Source organism: Archocentrus centrarchus, chromosome 14 (assembly GCF_007364275.1).
Source record: "Archocentrus centrarchus isolate MPI-CPG fArcCen1 chromosome 14, fArcCen1, whole genome shotgun sequence".
Lineage (NCBI taxonomy): Eukaryota > Metazoa > Chordata > Actinopteri > Cichliformes > Cichlidae > Archocentrus > Archocentrus centrarchus.
This window is the reverse complement of record NC_044359.1, coordinates 12,964,758-12,984,168: the sequence shown is the minus strand read 5'-3', so window position 1 is coordinate 12,984,168 and position 19,411 is coordinate 12,964,758. Positions and strand designations below refer to the sequence as shown.

Genomic DNA, 19,411 nt, shown 5'->3' with positions numbered 1-19,411 from the left:
TATTTTGATTTGAAGTGATAACTCCAGTCTTATCATTTCATTACACTGTCAGTATTTAAATAGTGTCAAACATGCTTAGCAGTGTGACATGCTTACCTCTTTGATAAGTGAACATGTTGCTGTAATTTTTGAGCAACTGGCAGGCAAATTTATGCCTCCCACCTCTTCTACCCACTCCCTTTGAGTATTTAAGCATTTCTTGACAACTTGTAGATGTATTGCCTACAAGTGCCTGGAGTGAAATCTGTTTTACAGGTCAACCCTCCATTTTTCTTTGCTTTCTAAGAGGATGTCTCATCATCATTTGCTTTTGTCCTTCTACTCTTTGCCATGATGATCCACCTGCAGCACAGCAACTTCAGCACGGAGCAGAGCCCCGGTGCATTGAGCCAAGCAGGTCACACTGCAGCGGCTGTCTTTCTTGGGTTCATCCTGGTCCTGGGCTTCCTCGGTAACTTTCTGGTGCTCCTGGTGTTCTCATGTTTTTCTGTGCTCAGGATTCTGGCCAACCTACTTCTTGTTAACATCAGCGACATGCTTGTTTGCATCTTTGGGACACCCCTCAGTTTTACTGCCAGTGTGAGGGGCAGGTGGCTGACTGGTTCCTACGGGTGCCAGTGGTATGGTTTCTGCAACGCGCTTTTTGGTGAGTGAGTACATTTCAAACTCCTGCCTGATAAAACACAAGTCGGATACAGCCCCGTTTTACTCTGGGAAACGAGTGTGTAGCATTTTATTCTTCACTATTTCTATAAAAAAGGCTAACAGAGATCTAAATAAGGAAACATTTTAAGCAGAATTAATGTTGCAGCTGCTTCAGGTGTTTATTAACTTGACTACTTTGTATACTGTTGGGTATAGTTTATACAACGTTTTGGATATAAGAGTACACTGTAATATTTTTTATTTTGAACTGTTCCTATTATTTTGTTTATGAAAAGTAATAATGCATTAACATGCTGTTTCATAACTCGCTCAGTCTGATCACTGGCTGCTGTTCTTTTGTCTGACGTCTCTCTCTGGCAGTGATTGTATCTCTGGTGTCTCTGTCTCTCCTGTCTTTTGAGCGGTACTCTGTGCTCCTCTGCAAACTGCAGTCGGACTCCTGTCAGTACCGCAGGGCCTGGCTTGCTGTTGCAGCCTCCTGGCTCTACGCACTGGTGTGGACTCTGCCGCCGCTGCTGGGCTGGAGCAGGTCCGTGCTGGATGGATTAACTCACTCAGCCAACCTGAATTATTCCAGACCTCAGAGGAAAGTCTGTGATTTACAAAATAACAAACCCCTACGACTACCAGAAGCATGTTTTCAAAGTAAAATATTTCATTTTTTTCATCATGTTTAGTGCTGTAGTTTGCACAGCCAGTTGTATTTTACCAATAAGATCAAAGAATGAGAAAAGATAAGATCTAGCTCTGTTATAACACATGGTAGTTCACTGTTTAACTGCCTATCCCATCTACCACAGGGTGAGAGGCAGGGTACATCCTGGACAGGTCACTTTCACTTAACATTAAAGAATCAAAGCTTCTGATGACTTAAACACGCTTTTATATTGCAGCTGGGTGTTTTACATTGATTAAGAGGAGATGGCTGTAGTAAAAGCTGTACTCTCTAATGTATGTCTTATAATGATCATTGGTTAAGATGGAGAATACATTACAAGCGACATGTATAACTGAGAATATTTGCTCACTATTGGGGCACTGCATTTCTGTGTGTTTAGCTTCTTTGTTGTGGAGCATCTGTGTTTATCTTCCTGTTGTTCCTTTTCTTTAATCATGTCTGCATTTCTTTGCAGCAGTGTTAATTTTGTTGACGAACTATTTTTGTCATAGTTTTCGTCAACGACCCTTTTTTCATGATGAAATTGAGACGATAAATAAAAACTGCCTAAAAGGATAAAAACAATGACGAAATTAATTGACACTTATTTGACGAATGAAAACGAGATGAAAATGCTTGGCAGACGACATCCAATCAGAACTTATTTAATATTTTGAAAGGCAGGGACAAATTAGGAAAACATCCAAATGCACAGTTACACAAATTTGATCTAAACCCGGTAAGGCCACACTAGCCTGTGAATTGTCGTTACTTCTGATAGAACTAAGTTATGTACAAGGATCGACTGGGACAAAAAAAAAAAAAAAAATCGGCCCTTGCATTTTTTGGCTTAGGGCTCATTCACAAATATCTACATTTTCCCAAGTGTACAACAGGGGGGAGGGGGGTAACACCCAGCATACGCTTTTCAAATAGTTAGAAAATGTCAGTCGGTCTGTGTAATTTGAGCGCTGATGGCCGAGGCATCCACACCACTGCACCCTTGCGTGGTCTATAGCGATATCCGATTGTTAAGTGATGACGTAGAATTCAATTTCCGGGTCCAAACTGTCACGTGATCAATATGCCGCAATGCTGTGTCCCTGGTTGTTTTAACATCCATCTCGAAAAAAACACACTCAGCTGTCATTTTATCAATGAGAAAGATAAGCAGGAATGGCTGCAGTTGATAAGGTATGTTACAATCATCTTTAATAGTGAACAGTCATTGGTTATACCATTGCTGTTTATTTAGGAGCATTTCGACCCGGAAATGACGTCAGACTTAAAGACCGGATGGCCTCAGGTCTGGCACATTCAAAGGCATTATTGAATTCTCTAAAATAGGCCATTATCGATTCACAAAATGACTCTACTGACAATATTAGACAGGAACAAGCTGCAAGTGTGGCGCAGCAGGTGTGGAAAGCAGCCAAAGCCGCCCAAGATAAATTCAACAAGAAGTGGAAGCATTGTTCCAAAAATGGAAACCGTATGCAGTAAACTGCAGAAAACGATGATGGATTTTATTCTACATGTTCCTGGCTTATTTTCATCTATGCTGGCCCGGATATTTGTGCGTAATCTGGCGATCAGCGGCCGGCACTGTTACCAAATTTTGTGCAATAAAACTTGCTGTCGGCTGTCTCAAAAGTTGCTAGAAGTAGCTAAAGGACAAATCGAGGCCCAGGGGTGTGTGTGCTGTCCCCCTCGATGCCAAAGAGAGGTCTGGGCGATGCCACAGCGTATGAAGGGACGCAGTACAAGCGCTGTATGTACACAAAACACGGTGACAGCGGAGTTTTCGGTGTTGTGTCAAAAAATTATTTCCTTTTTTTTTTAATAAATGTTTTTTCTTTGCTTATATCGGTGCACAGGATTTATGAAGGGCTTATATATAAAATGAAGAAATGACTTGTTATTACCCTCCTTAATAAAGAATATATTGTAGCATCTGTTAACATGTTGAAGTAGATGGCGAGAGATTGCCAGCAAAAGTTGCCCATTTATTAACAATTAAATTGTTGCTGTGTGCCGCAACCACGCCTAAAACAACAACTAAACGGGACTACCTCTGACTCTGGCTGTCTCTCCCTCCATGGGCACACATATGTTCAAGGACCACCAAACAGTGGGAAATCACAGAACATCTGCACAGAAGCATCTAAGGCTACATTCACACTGCAGCCTGAAGTGACCCAAATCCGAGTTTTTCGCCCTCATGCGACCTGTATCCGATCTTTTCATGCCAGTCTGAACAACACAGATCGGATTTTTTCAAATGCGACCCAGGCCACTTGGATATGTGATCCTAAATCCGATATGTATCCGATCTTTTCAAATGCGACCTGAGTGTGTACGGCCAGGTCGCATTCATCCTACCTGCACGTCATTGATACTCGACAAACGTCACTATTCTGCGTCACATTAAGCAGACGCGGGAAGGAAAACGTGTGACTTCTGCAAACATTGAGCGCGCTCGCTACATGTGACGTTATTGCGTCCACTACTGCGCATGCGGGACACTTTCAGGTTCGTCTGCTGTTCAGACACAAGCTATTTTCTTGGGGGTGCTACGGGGTGCTATGACTTTTCCAGGGGGAGCTTTAGCACTCCCTAGCGCCCCCCTGGCGCCGCCACTGTTCTAAAACTAAGCACCACTATACCCGCTTTTCCACCAACGGGGTGCCGGTGCCCAAGCTGTTCCCAAAAGGAACGGGCCGCGTTTCCACCGCGCTTGTGAACCGCTCCTTTATGTATGAGTGTGGGCAGGTCCTCGTCTGGACACAGACACGCAAACGTGGGAGAACACACTCCCCTTTCTTGTGCTGCGAACACATTTTACAGTCCAAACAAAACTACTGCAGCATCTGTGTGCAGCACAGAGGTAAACACAGAGAAAATATGAGCAAGGCGACAAGTATGCACTTTGCGTCCTTTTATCTGTGATATGAACTGATACAAAGCAGCAAGTTCAGCCTCAGAGCCCAACCTAATTCACAGCCGTGAAAATCTCTTCGCTTTTCTCATGTAATATGGTAGAAAAGTTTATGTTGAGCTGGCAGAGTCACGCCCTTCTGCTGCTTTCGTCATGGGTTCTTGGGGCCAGCTAGCTTGCGGGCCCGAGTTGAACCCGTTTTTCGGCTGAGCACCAAGTGCGTTCATGGTGGAAAAAAACCGCTGAACGGTTCAAATACTGGCACCGGAACCCCATCGGTGGAAAAGCGGCTTATGTGCTGTGATCAGCTTCAGTTTGCCATGTAACCATTTTTCAATTTGTTGACAAAATTCACTATAGAAAATTTGCACCTCCATTCATTTCCTGTGAAAGGCAAACACTGATGTTTATGCTTGTTTAAAAGATGGATTGATAAAATGTCATTTTTGGGTCAGTAACGTTTTATTGCAGTCTTTGTAAGAAACACAGCTGTCCTCACCTTGCATAATTTTCATGCCACTTTAACTGCACAGTTAACTCCGTCTGTGTGTGGAGGAGCACAGCTCTCGGTCACAGACAGCAGAGCAGAGGATGCATCAAGATAATAAATGATAATAAAACATTAAATATGATGTTCACAAATACAGTAGGGTCGAAGCTAACCAGTGCCACAGCTTTTCTAGTGTAGCCATGTGCTATCTGGCTCTGTAACTGCTGCCGTTTGCTGCGTTTGTGTGAAACACGTGCTGTGGATGCCATTGTGTGATCTACAGAGACCTCTAGTGGACATTTTGAGACATCGCTTGCACTGGTGGTTGACTGTCCCAGCCGAAGGTGATGTTATTGTTGTAGTTACTGACAAATTACACTTATTATAGAATTGTTTACCTGTTTCCAAGGAATCAAATAATCACACACACACTTTCAGTTATGACTATAGATGACGTAGCAGCAGAGCGCAGCCTCGCTGAGTCTCCGTTTCAACTTGTATCGAAAGTGTGGATTTCAAACTATATATCGCATTTTAAATGGTGTTGATGGGCTGAGTAGGATAAAAACGGGAGCAAAGCAAAACAAACAAACGAAAAAAAAAAAAAAAAAAAAAGCATGTTATCCCCTTTCCTATTGGTGGAAAAATGCACCACACCAAAATTATATGACAACAGGTGAAAGTTTTGGGAATGACAGCAGTGAACGAGAGACAGCGATACTGATATTGAGCTTCGAGAGATTTGTGGCATTTAGTGTTTGGAGTGTGTAGTTAGAAAAAAAACTCAAAGTTTGGATGTTTGACTTTTAAGCTTTCTGAGGGTTAATGCCATCAGCTTTGGTCTGCACACTGTCCAACACAGCTGGAAGCTGGCGTAGCGCTAGGTTTTATTTTCAAGTAATTCAGAAATGAATACTTAAATAAACAAGACTAAATCTGTCATGTTAAATTGTGACTGTTCCTCCCCTTTGCACATTTTTTTGTAAATATAGCAGCTGCGCTGCTGGCATCAATATTAATGGGTGTTTCAATCAAGCATGGACAATATACACTTAATATTGGCGGTGCTCAGACGGGTGGCTGGCGAAGGGTTCAGCTGGGGGTGGGGGCTCCAAATCACGTTCTGCTTTTGTATATATATAGAGGACCGAAGGGAATGTCATAGTATAGAATGGATTGTCAATAGAATGTCAATAAAATCTAGGAGAAGTGCCTCAAACTTCTACTCTCTGTTTCACAAATGACCATTTTCTATTTGCGGTCTGAGAGGTGGAGCACCATCTCCAAACTTTATGTGTTTTATATTTTAGATTCTTCAAAGTAGCCACCTTTTACTTAGATAGCAACTTTGCACTTTTGACTGTGCATGTGTGTGTGTGTATGTGTGGAGCCTATCCCAGCTATCACTGGGGCGAGAGGCAGGGTACACACTGTACAGGTTGCCAGTCTGTCGCAGGGCTAACACAGAGAGACAGACAACCATTTAGAATTACCAATTAACCTAACCCCACTAACTGCATGTCTTTGGACTGTGGGAGGAAACTGGAGTATCCAGAGAAAACCCACGCAAACACGGGGAGAACATCCAAACTCCTTGGAGTAATAATTCAGACAGAGCAGCATTTGAATGATGACATGTACTATGGGGAACATTTGTGGTACAGTGAAACATATACTGCATTAAGTTTCTTAAACAAAATCATTTATCCACAATTTTGAAAAGGTGCCAATAATTTTGTCTGGCCCATTTTTGGAGTTTTGCGTGAAATTATATTGATTTTGGATTTTTTTCTTCTTTTTTATGTGTTGTTCCAATAAACACAAAGGAAATAAATATGTGTATAACAAAAAGGTATGTAACTGCTATAATTTTATGGGAGAAATACTTGACTGTATGACTGTATATGGTAACACCATCAGTGACACCTGTCATGGTCCAAAACTGTTTAAATTACTGATTTTTAAAAATTTATATTCATTAATATGTATTCCAACCATATAATCAGCAACAACTCTGATAAGTGATTATTCCAAGTCATTTTTCATAAAGAAAAGTACAAAAGATTCACCGGAAAAGATTCTCATATGCAAATACATTCACAGGGCACGTTATTAGGTACACCTTGCTTGTACTGGGTCGGACCACCTTTTGCCTTCAGAACTTCCTTAATTCTTTGTGGCATAGATTCAAAAAGTTGCTGGAAACATTCCTCAGAGATTTTGGTCCATATTGACATGATAACATCACACAGTTCACACACATCCCAAAGGTGCTCTATTGGATTGAGATCTGGTGACTGTGGGGGCCATTTGAGAGCAAACCAGTTTGAGATGATCTGAGCTTTGTGACATTGAGTGTTATCCTGCTGGAAGCAGCCTTCAGAAGATGGGTACACTGTAGTAATTAAGGGATGGAGATGGTCAGCAACAATACTCAGGTGGGCTGTAGTGTTTAAATGGTGCTCAATTAAAACTAGGGGGCCCAAGTCTGCCAAGAAAATATCCCCAACGCCATTACACCCCTGTCGCCCACTTGAACTGTTGATGCAAGACAGGATGGATTCATGCTTTCATGTTGTTCATGACAAATTTTAACTCTACCATCTGAGTGTGGTTCCAATCTTTTGTCCAATTTTGGTGAGCCCATACAAAGTGTAGGCTGAGTTTCCTGTTCTTAGTTGACAGGAGTGACACCTGGTGTGGTCTTCTGTTGCTGTAGCCCATTCCATGTTTGACATGTTCGCTGTTCAGAGATGCTCTTCTGTATACCTTGGTTGTAACAAGGGGTTATTTGAGTTGCTGTTGCCTTCCTATCAGCTCAAAGCAGTTATGTAGGAAAATCCCAGTAGATCAGCCAGTCTGGCACCAACAACCAAAATCACTGAAGTCACCTTTCTTACCCATTCTGATGCTCAGTTTGATCTTCAGCAGGTCAACTTGAACGATGCCCACATACCTAAATGCATTTAGTTGCTGCCATGCAATTGGCTAATTAGATATTTGCATTGATGAACAGTTGAATCTGTGTACCTAATACAGTGGCTGCTGAGTGTATTTGCCAGTGTAAACGTTCAGCATTTTTGCAGTTGACAAATTCTAACAATCTTCAGGAAATACTGATTGACATTTTTCACAATTTTTCTAAAATTTGACACATTTTAATAGTGAGGTTAGATGTAGCCTCGGTTGTATTGTACAGATTTTTTTCTAAAAGTCTAAAATCCATCTAAAATGTGTGAGGCATGGTCTGAAGATAATTTTTGAATCATGTGTCAATATCAGGCATAAATGTCTGCTTCTACCTCTGTGTATCCCTCTCAGTTCTCCAGGTGTCTCCTGCACATGATCAGGTGCAGCTCAGAAACCCCGCCCATCCCAGAAAGCCTGATGCAGCTTAGCAACAGGGAGATGCGGCATCATGCTCCCAACACATCAACACTGGAACAAAATACAGTTACTCCCCAGTTCACATCCAGAGAGCAGCAGGTACAGCGACCCAGTGTGGTGCTAGCAGCTCAGTGTGAAACACAGAGACTGTATCCTGCTTTATGAATATGTTCTGTGTTTATAATTTAACAAGTCAGTGGCACACTATAAGGGTTTCATTTTCAATTGCAAGACAAAACAAAGACAACTTGACATTATTGCAAGTCTAATGACCCACAAAGACTCTCTTTGTCATGTCTGTAAATGGTGTGTTGATTTGGCACCACGGTTTACTGCAACTGCATTAAAATGGCAAACAAAATAGGTGGCCCACAGCAAGAGGTGACATTTAGGTTCTTTTTATTAATGCTCAACAATTTACAACAATTAGAAATCGTCCCAGCTCTCAAATTCCTGAATGGTCAACAGCAAAATAATTTATTAAGAAAATAAACATACGTCTTCAAAAATATACAGTCATGTTTCACAAACACCGAACGCTCAGTGAGTGAAGGATTGGTCTGAAGACACATTCACATTGTGATGGTGAAGTCATAACAACTGACTTGAAATACTTTCAGGTAGGAGGTGAGAGGTCGAGCCAAAATGCAGAGTGCCACTGCCAGTTCAACATGGAGGGAATGATGGATGGTGAAGAAGGAGAACTTCCCTGAGCAGGTAGTCCACTCAAGACATTAAGAGCCAATTGACGAGCCCGCCAGTGTACAGACACGGACACTGCTCATGAGTCTTACGAACAATTCAGAAACACATACGTAACACTTAAATCTTTCCCGTGAGATGTAGCTACTCCTGAACTGGAAGTCCATACCTGTGGTGCGTCCATATTGTAGAACAGCACAGCCACGTTTAACTGGGGTGAGGAATATCTGCTGCTTTCACTTTCTAAGGAAAGAGAAGACACCGTTCAAAGGTTACAACACAAACTGTCAAGGCTGAAGGTGAAACTCTTGCAGATTTATGGTTGCAAATTAACAGTCAGATCTGCTTCCTCTGAATGTGGAGCTGACAGCTGCACCAAATTGTCTGCACTGCTGGATGTCAGAGTGAGTGAGAAATAATATCTGATTAGAGTGGATTTCTTGCAGTGTTAACTGCAATAGCTGGTGTGCACCAACATCAGGGCCACAGCAGCTGTAGAGAAACAAGAACTATGGCTGGTCCAGAATGTTTATGATGGGAGTGGTGAACTAAATCCACTGTGTTATATGGTAAATTTACCATCTTAGGGTTTGGACTTTTAACTGGAAAAACATGCAGTTTTAACATGGTTATTCTTCTTTTTTTTTTTGTCTTAAAAAGCATCATTTCTCTGATTTTTAGACTCACATGTGAGTAATTGAACTGAGGTGCCAGGGGCTCTGTTTTTGTGTAGTCAGGAGGGTTGGCGTGGGGGTCGTAGCCCAGGCGAGACAGCATGGGAGCGATCTCAGCCATGTCGCTGACCACATCAGGGGGAATCTGCCCCACCCACTTGGAGAGGGCCTCTGTGTTCACTGGCTTCATCACCTGGTCTGTCGAACGCTCCACCCTGCAGAGATCCAAACACCCAATTCATATGTATGAGTGTACACATTTTATATCCCAAGAGACAACACTTCTTGTGGGGGTCATTAATTTTCTCAAGGAGCCACATAAGAAATTGGACTGTTGTGGAGGGCTGCACCATAAGATGTCAAATTAATACTGAGCAAAATTGAGTTCAGGTTTTTGGTCAAGCTCCCCACAGCATGTGGCCCCTTGGGAATATTAATTGCTCACCCATTGGAGAAATAATTATTTTATTAGGGTTAAAAGCAAGAAATTCCTAAAGAATAAGCAGTTTAGTTCTTTACCATATTTTTAATTTAGTTATGACAAAAATATTATGTTGTGTATCAACACAGAATAATAAAGAACGTCATGACGAATTGCAGACAAGGAAGAGAGTAAATTAGAAGAAACTGGTAATTTTAAAATCATCCATACAACTCCCTCTGATTTAATTACTGCGTGACCCAAGTTTCAGTCAGAATTTCTTATTTTAACTTTAAACATCTGGGTGACTAATACTGCCCCGACCATTGCATAACTTCTCAAAACGAGGGTGCTAATTCTCTCAGAATGTGGCCTAATTCCTTCAAATGCATGCCAGCTTGGGGTTTGGCAGCCAGACTCCCACCAAATCCCCTGAGCTTCTGGCCTGCAGCGAAATGATCTACTTGAAGCACAACAAACAAGTGTAGCAACACAAATTAAAAATCTACTGTGGGAGTCTTGTAAGCTTTAGATGACCATGAAAGGTTTGGTTAATTTAAAATGAAGACTCCGGCATCCTGCGTGGCTCATCAGACTTAAGTATGTGACGAGTGTTTTGTTCTCAGCCTGTGCTGCATTTTAGTTTACTGAAGAAAATAACTTAAATAAAAATTAACATAAACAAATGTATTGGATTTTTAAGTGTTTAAGTTTGCCTGTTTTGGGTTGCATTTTATGTCTCATTTTTAAAGATTTTTAAACTGCTGGTTACAGCCCTCTTGTGGCTAGGATAAACTTTTATTTCTAACCAGCCAATTTCACATAGTGCAGTTAAACTGTATTGTCAGTGGCCGGGGCCTTTCTGTGTGGAGTTTGCATGTTTATCCCCGTCTCTGAGGTTCCCCTAGGATATGGAGAAAACCCCTTCAGACTAAACCTGAAACTGTTACGGAAAAAAAGAAAATCTGTAGTAGTTTTGATAATAATATAAATCACTTCATCAATAATGCAAACAAACAAAAAAAATGCCCATAGATGTTCTAGCCTTTGTACGATTTGGCTTTTGACAGTCAGTTGAACATGAAGCGATTTTTCTTTTTAAAATGTGAGATTAAAATGGCAAATTAACCAAGCTGCAACTTGGGAACACATGAAAGTTTCACACACGTGGTTTCCTGCGGTTTAAGCCTTTGAGAGCACAGAGTCAAAACTAAAGTCTACCACATATTTTCACACAGTTCAGCACCCTGCTGTGTCTGCATTGTCAGCTTAACAAACAGAAGAAAATCTATTACAATAAAAAACCTATAAGACTTAAAGCATTTGAGATCCCAGTGTGATTTAGCTGAGGTCATACTGCACCTTTCCTTGCAGACAGAACAAGTAAAAATCAAATTTCTTCAGGGGCTGTCAATACAGTTTTATTTCACTTCACCAACACTGATGCAGTACTGCCATATAGCAATGGACAGACATTAAGAAAATCCATGCCATATAAAAGCACTTTAATTTAATTACACTGTACAACACTTCATTCTAATTGTACTGTTATTAATGAGGAGCACAGACAGAAGCATTTGCAGTGCTGCACTATAAACAGCCTGACTGGTGTCTTCCTTAATCTTGGACCATCATTTAGCTTACAAGCTGTGCTGCTTATTTAGCAGAAGCACGTCTGAGAAGTCCCTATCCAAGATGAGTGATTGTTTAATGAAGAAAGACTCTTGGAAGCTGCTGACACATTGCAGTATAAGAACATTCTCTAATGATTTGCTCTGTATGCATTTTGTCACAATGAATCCATTATATGTCCACATACGATTACTGAATAAATGGTGTCAAAGATGCGTAAGCAAAGCCTGGTAGTGTGACAGAGTGTGTGAGTGAGATGTGTGAAGAGTGAAAATCACAGCTGCCTTTCAGCAGCCTGAAAAAAAATAACACCTTCTATCCTGAAATATAGCTGCCCCTCAAAGCCAGCATGGTGTGAATTCACAGGAAGAATAAACTGTTTAAAATTGCCATCATACGTGTGCACCATATATATGACTTAAGCCTAATAACAGGAACACACTCAACAGACAGAGAGACAGAAGACTTTTTTGCTTTGATTATTCTAAAAGCAGAAATCTGACAAGGCATTTTAAATCAGTTTTAAAACCACAATAGTGAACTGCACACACCACACACACGCAGGCTGTCAGCTGCCAGCTAACTGCATATTCAGCAAATCTTCTTTTGTGCAAACCCATTAAACAGCCTCCTCAACACCTCCTAAGACCCAGCAGTTAATTTTTGTACTCTGTGGGGACATGAGTCTGAGACCTCTATGTCAAGCACCATTTGTGTAATCTATGAGTCCTACTGTACTGTCAAGAGGGCATCCTGGGTTTTCTATTGATGTCACAGCTGTGGGGGTTGGGCTAACAAAGATCACAGACTTTCTTTTTAAAATGATGGGAGTTGCAGCTTCCACATTTTATGGCCACAAGGAAGATGAAATTATATATTTATTTTTTTTTGCAGATATTATGATTCTATTGCTATTGTTTCTTCAATTTGAGAGTCTTAACTTTGATTTAGGAGCATTTCAGAAATGTACAGTAATTTTACCACTTCAAAAACAAAACTTTTATTCAGTGTTCTCTGTAGTGGACTATGACCGACCCAGGTTTAGGTGAGAATTATGAGTGCAGAATAGCTCCACTATGAGATGTTATTTGTGAAAATGATGTTTTAGTGTTTAGATGTGTTTCCTAATCTGTTTTAATATTCATGAAATTAAAATACATTTTACCAGAAATTTACACAGAAATGGAAAGAATATTAAATTACATCATTCTGTGATCAAACAAGACCCGATGTCCACTGCAAGGGACAGAAGACAAAAAACAATTTTGCCCCCCCCCCCAAAAAAAACTACTATACTTAAATTATCTATAAATGAATGAATGAATGAATGAAATATTTTTTTTCTTCTGGGTCTCAGAAGGCAGGCTGACCTCCTCTGGACTAGATATAATGGGGTCTGTGTTGACCATCCACTTAAACATTAACTGGTTAACTGTAAAGAGGTCTATCAGTACTTGTTTTGCTTTGTTTTTCCTTTATTTGTTACCTACATTTGTAACTATTTTAATGTGTACAACTCAGCACGCATTATCAGGCGGTCTCTCCAGGAGGATGTTGATGACATTGCACTGTTACCCCGCTCTACTTTCCCTTTGATGGTCAGATTTTCATTTTGTCTACTTGTGCGAGCATCTGAAACAGCTACAACACTTTTGATTTCCCATGTGGTGAGACAGCACATTCTGCAAAACTAATTCTGGGAAACCAAACTTGGACCTACTGGGTTAGTTCACTTTTGAATAAACTGAATATACAACATATTTATCCTCTCATGGGGTACAACACTTCTGTCTGTCTGGGTGCTGCAGCTGTGCCTTTGCTGGAGAGCAAGACAATGGAGCAATACTGTCCAAAGGGGAATGGAAAGGTACTAACAATAGCATGAACTTATGAGTTCCAGATAAAGTCAGAAGCTGAAATTTCCAAGTTCTCCGTCTAAATTGTCACCTGGAACACGCCCACAAAGATGGCAGCAGCACGCGTAAACTGTAAACCTTTTTCATCTGTACAGCCACTGTTGTATATTTGCAATTCACTAAATAAGCTATGCACAGACTGATCAGGCTCTATCCATGAATGCATGGCAGCAGTGTTTTAAAGTGCAAAAAAAACAAGTATTGTGCTATATCGCTAGTGATATTTCCTTTTTTGACTTTATTACTGGAACACACTTCTGATATCCGACTTTGGTTAAATGAAAGTGAAAACAACAAACCTCTTATGTTACACAGTTTTATACAATTTATTACCAAAAAAAAAAAAAAAAAAAACCAAAACAGAACTGCAGGTAAAAATTATGCATTTGCATTAAAGGTCATTTCATGGTTGAAGTGAAGGCTAGCACAATTTGCTTAACCTCTTCACTGCACGTAGACACATTAGGAACTACTTTTTAAAGTGTCACAACGAACCACTGTGGGCATCTTATCACGTGGAGAGTTTCAGTTTAGTGTGCTGTTTATTATGCTGAGGTTTTGCAATATCTGCTTCTGAAACTTTTGCCAGCACCACAATAGAATCAAATGTACTTTAAGTTAAAAAGCCATTTGGAGAAAAAAAGGCAGATATAAAAGAATGATCTATCTGAAAATTTTACAATATAAAAAAACCATCTAAATAGATAAGTACCATTAAAGATAGGAAGTAAGCTTGGCTCACACTTTTCAAATACTCACTTGGATAGAGACACACCACCAGCCTTTCCAATCAGCTCTTCATGATGCAGCACTGATGAGTCCCACTGCAGCTCTAAAAAGTGCAGCAACTTCCTCATTTCCTCCTCTGGGTGGAGAACAAGTTGCTCATAGTGAACAGGCCGACACTTGGCTTGCCCAACCGCCTGACACTGGCTGAACATGGTCTCGACTGCACTGCTCCACTTGGTAAGGCAGTCCCTGTAACTGGTCAGGTCGAAACCAGATATGGTCACCTGTGAAAGGAGCCAGAGTGTGAGGATCACACACAAGAATCATGACAGGGAAAACACAGAGATGGAAAATTTATTTGGTCATAATGTGGCAACGACATGGCTGCTCAAACGACTAGCCTGACAGGAAGTTGCAGCACGAATGAGAAAAAAGACCAAGCACACCTTGCGTGAGATCATGGAGTGCACAGTTGCCCGTCCATCTCGTAACATGAGCACAAACTTGGCTTTTGGGAAGATGCGAGCCAAATAAGATAAAGACTTCAACGCAAATGGGTCTTTGTTGCAAAGGCGAGGTGCAGGCTCCCCATGACCAACTATCACCTGGGAAACAAACACACATGCAAAACAAACAAAAGAACCAAACAAAAATAACAGTGACTATTTAAACATGAAATGCTGTTTTAATGCAGTGCTTCTTTTCAATGTAAACACCAAGCATCTGTAAGTACATTATATAGTTAAAACATAAATATCCAGAGATTTCCATTTATCCTTTCAAAGACTATATTAATATTTTATAGTAAAAATACTATTCTTTTAATAAGTAAACACAGTCCTCCCTTAGAACGCTTAGGTATGGCATATGGAGAGAGTGTGTTAGCATATTCAGACTACCTGTTTGAGCTCATCATCTGTGCTAGCCACATAATTAATGATTAATACCTCCTTGAATGATTGACACCCTTTTGACTTTAAGATTATGCTTCAAACTCTCCTCTTTGATAAAGCTTAAAGCTTATAGTCAGGGCTCGATCAGGTGACCCTGAACCATCCTTCAGTTATTCTGTTATAGGCTCAAACTGCTGAGCCTTAATTTACTTTCCACTTTTTCCCTTCCCTTGTTTTGTACTGTTTACTGTTCATGGCCTTTCTATGCTCCCCTTTTCTATTTCTTCTCAGCTGTGACAGATGGCTGCTCCTCCCTGAGCCTGGTTCTGCAGGAGGTTTCATTCTGTTAAAAGGAGTTCTTCATTCCCACCATCACCAACTGATTATCTGATTGTTAGGGTTCTCGCCATCTGTCTTTAACTCACAATATAAAGCGCCTTGCTGTTGCTGTGAAATTGTGCTATATAACTAAAACTGAACTGAATGAAAGACAAAAAGACCTTTATATAAGTATTATTTGGGGATTTGGACTGTGCTATGCATGTGAATACAAACATGAGATCCTCTCACCCACACACACACTTCAACAGCATTCAAACAAATGCAGAAGTGTGTTTCAGGACCTCCAAAGCAGACTGACCAACCTACCTCCAACAGGAACGCTCTCACAGCTGAGTCCACCACCTGGTCAGTGACGCCAGCCTCATCCAGTCGTATTCTCTCCTTAACCGAGCGGCTCCAGGTGGCCCGCATAGTCAAGAGGCGGGGAATCACTCGGGTCTCTTCCCCACACCGCACAGCATTGTGGGCATCCAGCATAACGCGCATCAGTGTTGTGCCGCTCCTGGGGAAGCCTCCGATGAAGATGACTGGTGTGTCTTCTGGAAAGTGTTCAGCCAGGGATAGGTTCTGATTGCCTGAGCCCAAATTGAGCTCCATCCACCGGCGACGATGGCTTTTTGGAGGGCAGTCTATCCCGCTCATACCCAGGTACAGCAAGGAGGCGGAGCAGAGGAGCACGCAGCCGAGCAGCAGGTTCGATCTGGTGCTCCTCATTGTTGGGGGTGGGGTTTGGGAGTCAGAAGGACATAAAATTATATTCAGGGGACGCTGAGGAGGCTGGGGGCAGGAATCATGTGAATGTAGCCACGGCCTAAATTTAAGCTAAGGTCAGTTAGATTTAGATGTAGGTGAGGGCAAGACTGAGAGCTAGAAGTGATCCTGAAAAAGTCCTGGAGGATGGTGCCTGGGAAGACTCCCCACTTTGCAGCTCTTGGGACCTGTTATCGAAGAGCAGGATCCAGGCCTGTTGCACTCCACAGCCAGCAACGCATCTTATCCATGGTTCCTACCTAAGACATGAGAAGAACACATAAACCTCAGAAAAAACTGCACCAGAATCTTATAACTGAAGAGAATCTGTTTCTCCATGTCAGTAAAGCACTTCAGTATGAGAAAGTATTTTCCCAGCCTGATTTTCCAGCTTCTGGGTATTGAAAAGCACGATTATCATGTTACAAATTTCCAATAAACAACTCCCAACATTAGCCCTGAGTGAGTGAGTTATTGTCGGTTAGTAGTGTGAGATGGTGGCAATCATTTTGTGAAAAACACTTACACACACACACACTTTCAGAGGAGCTGAAATGCATCCAGTTTTTGTTCTCAAAGCATCTATTTTGCATTGCTCCTCTGGGGAGCCGCTGACTGTTAAAGCCATATCAAAGTTCACTGCGGCACCAACATAGACACACTCTCAGGCAATATTTCTGAAACCACTAATTACAGCACCCTCATGGTTTTATTCTCACTGACAGTTTCTGTAACACTGAAACGCAAACCAATTTGTTAAAGCTCACATTACTATTGACCAATTCAGACATCCTGCAACTTCCCCATTTATCTTCTGCAATGTGCACACAAGCAGTTTCAAGTCTAATTCCTCTTAGTGCACGCACGCATGCACGCGCACGCACACACACACAAACTCACAAAAAAATAAAGCACTGAATCACTATTGACTTAGGTAAATGCATGAATTAAAGCAACTGGAACAGCAGCTTCTTGGAAAAGTATATCTGAAATATTCCTCCATTTCTTAGAGGCATTTTGGCATCTTGCTTGCTCAGACTGGATGTGGAGAAATCCCAAACATCTGGATGCCACGTTGGGAGCGGTGCCCTCTCTGGGATGAATGAGACTGCCTGAAAATATTTCTCTCTGACAAAGCGAAAAGTAATAACAGATGGGAATGAGAACATCGGGGCTGGGCTGTAGTGGTAAGGTGCCGTCTTAAGCCATGCTAAGTCTGGTAGTATCCATAAGCATGTAATTCAAATGCATTTTGATGTAGAGATTAAACCACTTGAAGCCTGGAGAGAATTAGGACACACCACCCCCAACAGATTTAAAAGGCTGGATCAGACAAGTTACAAAAAGCATATTTTCCAACTTAGAGGCTGCTTTAGGATGTTTTAGCACTTCCATTACCCATTAAACAGACATGTACATATATTTATTGCGTTTACATACATATTCAGTTTACATTTGATAAGACAAAGAAGGGCAAATCCTCTCAAATGAGAGGCAATAAATGAGAAACATCTTGATTACTGATTATTTTAAGGGTACTCCAAGCGCTGCAGATTTACTGGATATTTTTTTCAGAGCAAGTGAAACACTAGAAATGTTGCTGAACTTGTCTCTCTTTTTAATTCTTAGAAACCCACAAACAAAACTCAGTTCAACTTCACTGCACTTGAGTGGAGGCACAGCCAGCAATCTGAAAACTCAGACAAATCTTTCCGCACAGGTCAAAAAATCCGGTTAAACTGGTTTCAGCAAAGACTGCTGGTGGATGTCTACTTTAATACATCTGAAAATTGATCTTGGAAGGCCACCGTGTTCACAAACAAGCCTATAATAAGAAAATAGCGAACTGTGATCACAGTCTGTCTGCAGGCTGCAGTTCAGGTGGGTTGCAAGAAAGCAACACTTCTGACACCTTTGAGCGGAAGATTCTCAGGAAACCCCCAAACAAACGTCACCTCCTCATCATCATTCTCGACAGATTAGATTGACTTCCTGCCAAAGGTTAAAGCTCAACTTTTACGTTTTAAAAAGTTGCAGTGAAGAGACTCGGTTTTCAGTCCTCACTGCTGAATCTCTTCATTTTAATATTTGCTTTCTTTATGCTTACTGCAATGACAGACCTTATTCTGTGAAGTGAACTCTGGGTGATCCATTACCACTTACCTCAGTTCTCTGCATGTGTTTTATTCCCTATTTATTAACTTTTTTAGCATTTTTTTAATCCCCTGCTCTCCTTTTCTTACATACTATTTGCCTCTGGTTTACAGTAGTGAACACACAATTACCAGGCACTTTGTTAGGTACACCTGTTCAACTGTCTGTTAACACTAATATCTAATCAGCCACTCACATGGCAGGAACATAGTCAAGACTTCTGCTGAAGATCAGACCGTGCATCATAATGAGGAAGAAAGGTGATTTAAGTGCCTTTGAACATTGCACGGTTTTTGCTGCCACGTGGGCTGGTAAGAGTATTTCACAAACCACTGATCTGCTGGGATTTTCCCACACAAATATCTCTAGGGTTTACAAAGAATGGTCCAAGACAGAATATCCAGTGAGCGGCAGTTTTCTGGGTTAAAATGCCTTGTTGATGCCAGAGGTCAGAAGAGAATGGCCAGACTGCTTCAAGCTTATAGGTGGGCAGCAGTAACTGCATACCCGTGGAGTGCAAAAGAGCGTCTCTGAACGCACAACATATCCAACCTAGAAGCAGACGAGCTACAGCAGCAGAAGATCACACCAGGTGCCACTCCTGAGTCTAAAATTCCTGAGGGTCAAAATTGGATAACAGAGGACTGGAAAAATGTTGTCTGGTCTGATGAATCTTGATTTCTGCTGCAATGTTCAGATGGTAGGGTCAGAATTTGGCGTAAACAAAATGAAAGCATGGCTCCATCTTGCAGTGTATCAACAGTTCAGGCTGCTGCTGGTGGTGTAATGCTGAGGGAGGATATTTATTGGCACACTTTGGGCCCCTTAGTACTACCTGAGAATTGTTTTACGCTCCACAGCCTACCTGAGTATTGTTGCTGACCCTGTCCATCCCTTAATGACCACATTGTACGGATCTTCTGTCACAAAGGAACTAGAAGCTGTACCTAATACAGTGTCCGGTGAGTGTATGTCATATGAAACAAGAGGCTCGAAAAGGCATGTGGATACATCCCTTCTGAAACCTAAAACGATTAGCTGACAGAAAAGCAGCTGAAA

At 41.3% G+C, this 19,411-nt stretch overlaps 2 protein-coding genes across 3 annotated transcripts; one reads left to right on the top strand and one right to left on the bottom strand.

Annotated features, from left to right (window-relative positions):
- Positions 1-330: 330 nt before the first annotated feature.
- LOC115791963 (melanopsin-A-like) lies at positions 331-8,852 on the top strand. Its single transcript, XM_030746271.1, has 4 exons — positions 331-646; positions 1,027-1,256; positions 8,074-8,238; positions 8,760-8,852. Exons 1-4 carry the CDS (start codon positions 331-333, stop codon positions 8,850-8,852), a joined length of 804 nt encoding a protein of 267 aa, XP_030602131.1.
- Positions 8,532-16,205, bottom strand: LOC115791442 (protein-tyrosine sulfotransferase 1-like). 2 transcript variants are annotated; one of them, XM_030745525.1, is made up of 6 exons: positions 15,755-16,205; positions 14,660-14,818; positions 14,244-14,497; positions 9,529-9,730; positions 9,011-9,084; positions 8,532-8,928 (listed from the first exon to the last, which is right to left on the bottom strand). In XM_030745525.1, the coding sequence occupies exons 1-5, from the start codon at positions 16,160-16,162 to the stop codon at positions 9,049-9,051; spliced, it is 1,059 nt and encodes a 352-aa protein (XP_030601385.1). In that variant the 5' UTR covers positions 16,163-16,205; the 3' UTR covers positions 8,532-8,928; positions 9,011-9,048. The 2 variants fall into 2 exon arrangements, with proteins under 2 accessions (XP_030601385.1, XP_030601384.1); XM_030745524.1 differs by lacking the exon at positions 8,532-8,928 and having other exon boundaries at positions 8,939-9,084.
- Positions 16,206-19,411: the final 3,206 nt, after the last annotated feature.

Bases quoted from the DNA above. Each gene is read 5' to 3' on its own strand.
- LOC115791442 (XM_030745525.1), bottom strand. From the start codon at position 16,162: ATGAGGAGCACCAGATCGAACCTGCTGCTCGGCTGCGTGCTCCTCTGC. The intron at 14,498-14,659 runs GTGTGCTTGGTC...CTCCTTTCACAG, and splicing joins ACTCCATGATCTCACGCAAG to GTGACCATATCTGGTTTCGA. The intron at 9,085-9,528 runs GTGAGTCTAAAA...CTCTTTCCTTAG, and splicing joins CTCAGTTCAATTACTCACAT to AAAGTGAAAGCAGCAGATAT.
- LOC115791963 (XM_030746271.1), top strand. From the start codon at position 331: ATGATGATCCACCTGCAGCACAGCAACTTCAGCACGGAGCAGAGCCCC. The intron at 647-1,026 runs GTGAGTGAGTAC...TCTCTCTGGCAG, and splicing joins TTTCTGCAACGCGCTTTTTG to TGATTGTATCTCTGGTGTCT. The intron at 1,257-8,073 runs GTCTGTGATTTA...TATCCCTCTCAG, and splicing joins ATTCCAGACCTCAGAGGAAA to TTCTCCAGGTGTCTCCTGCA.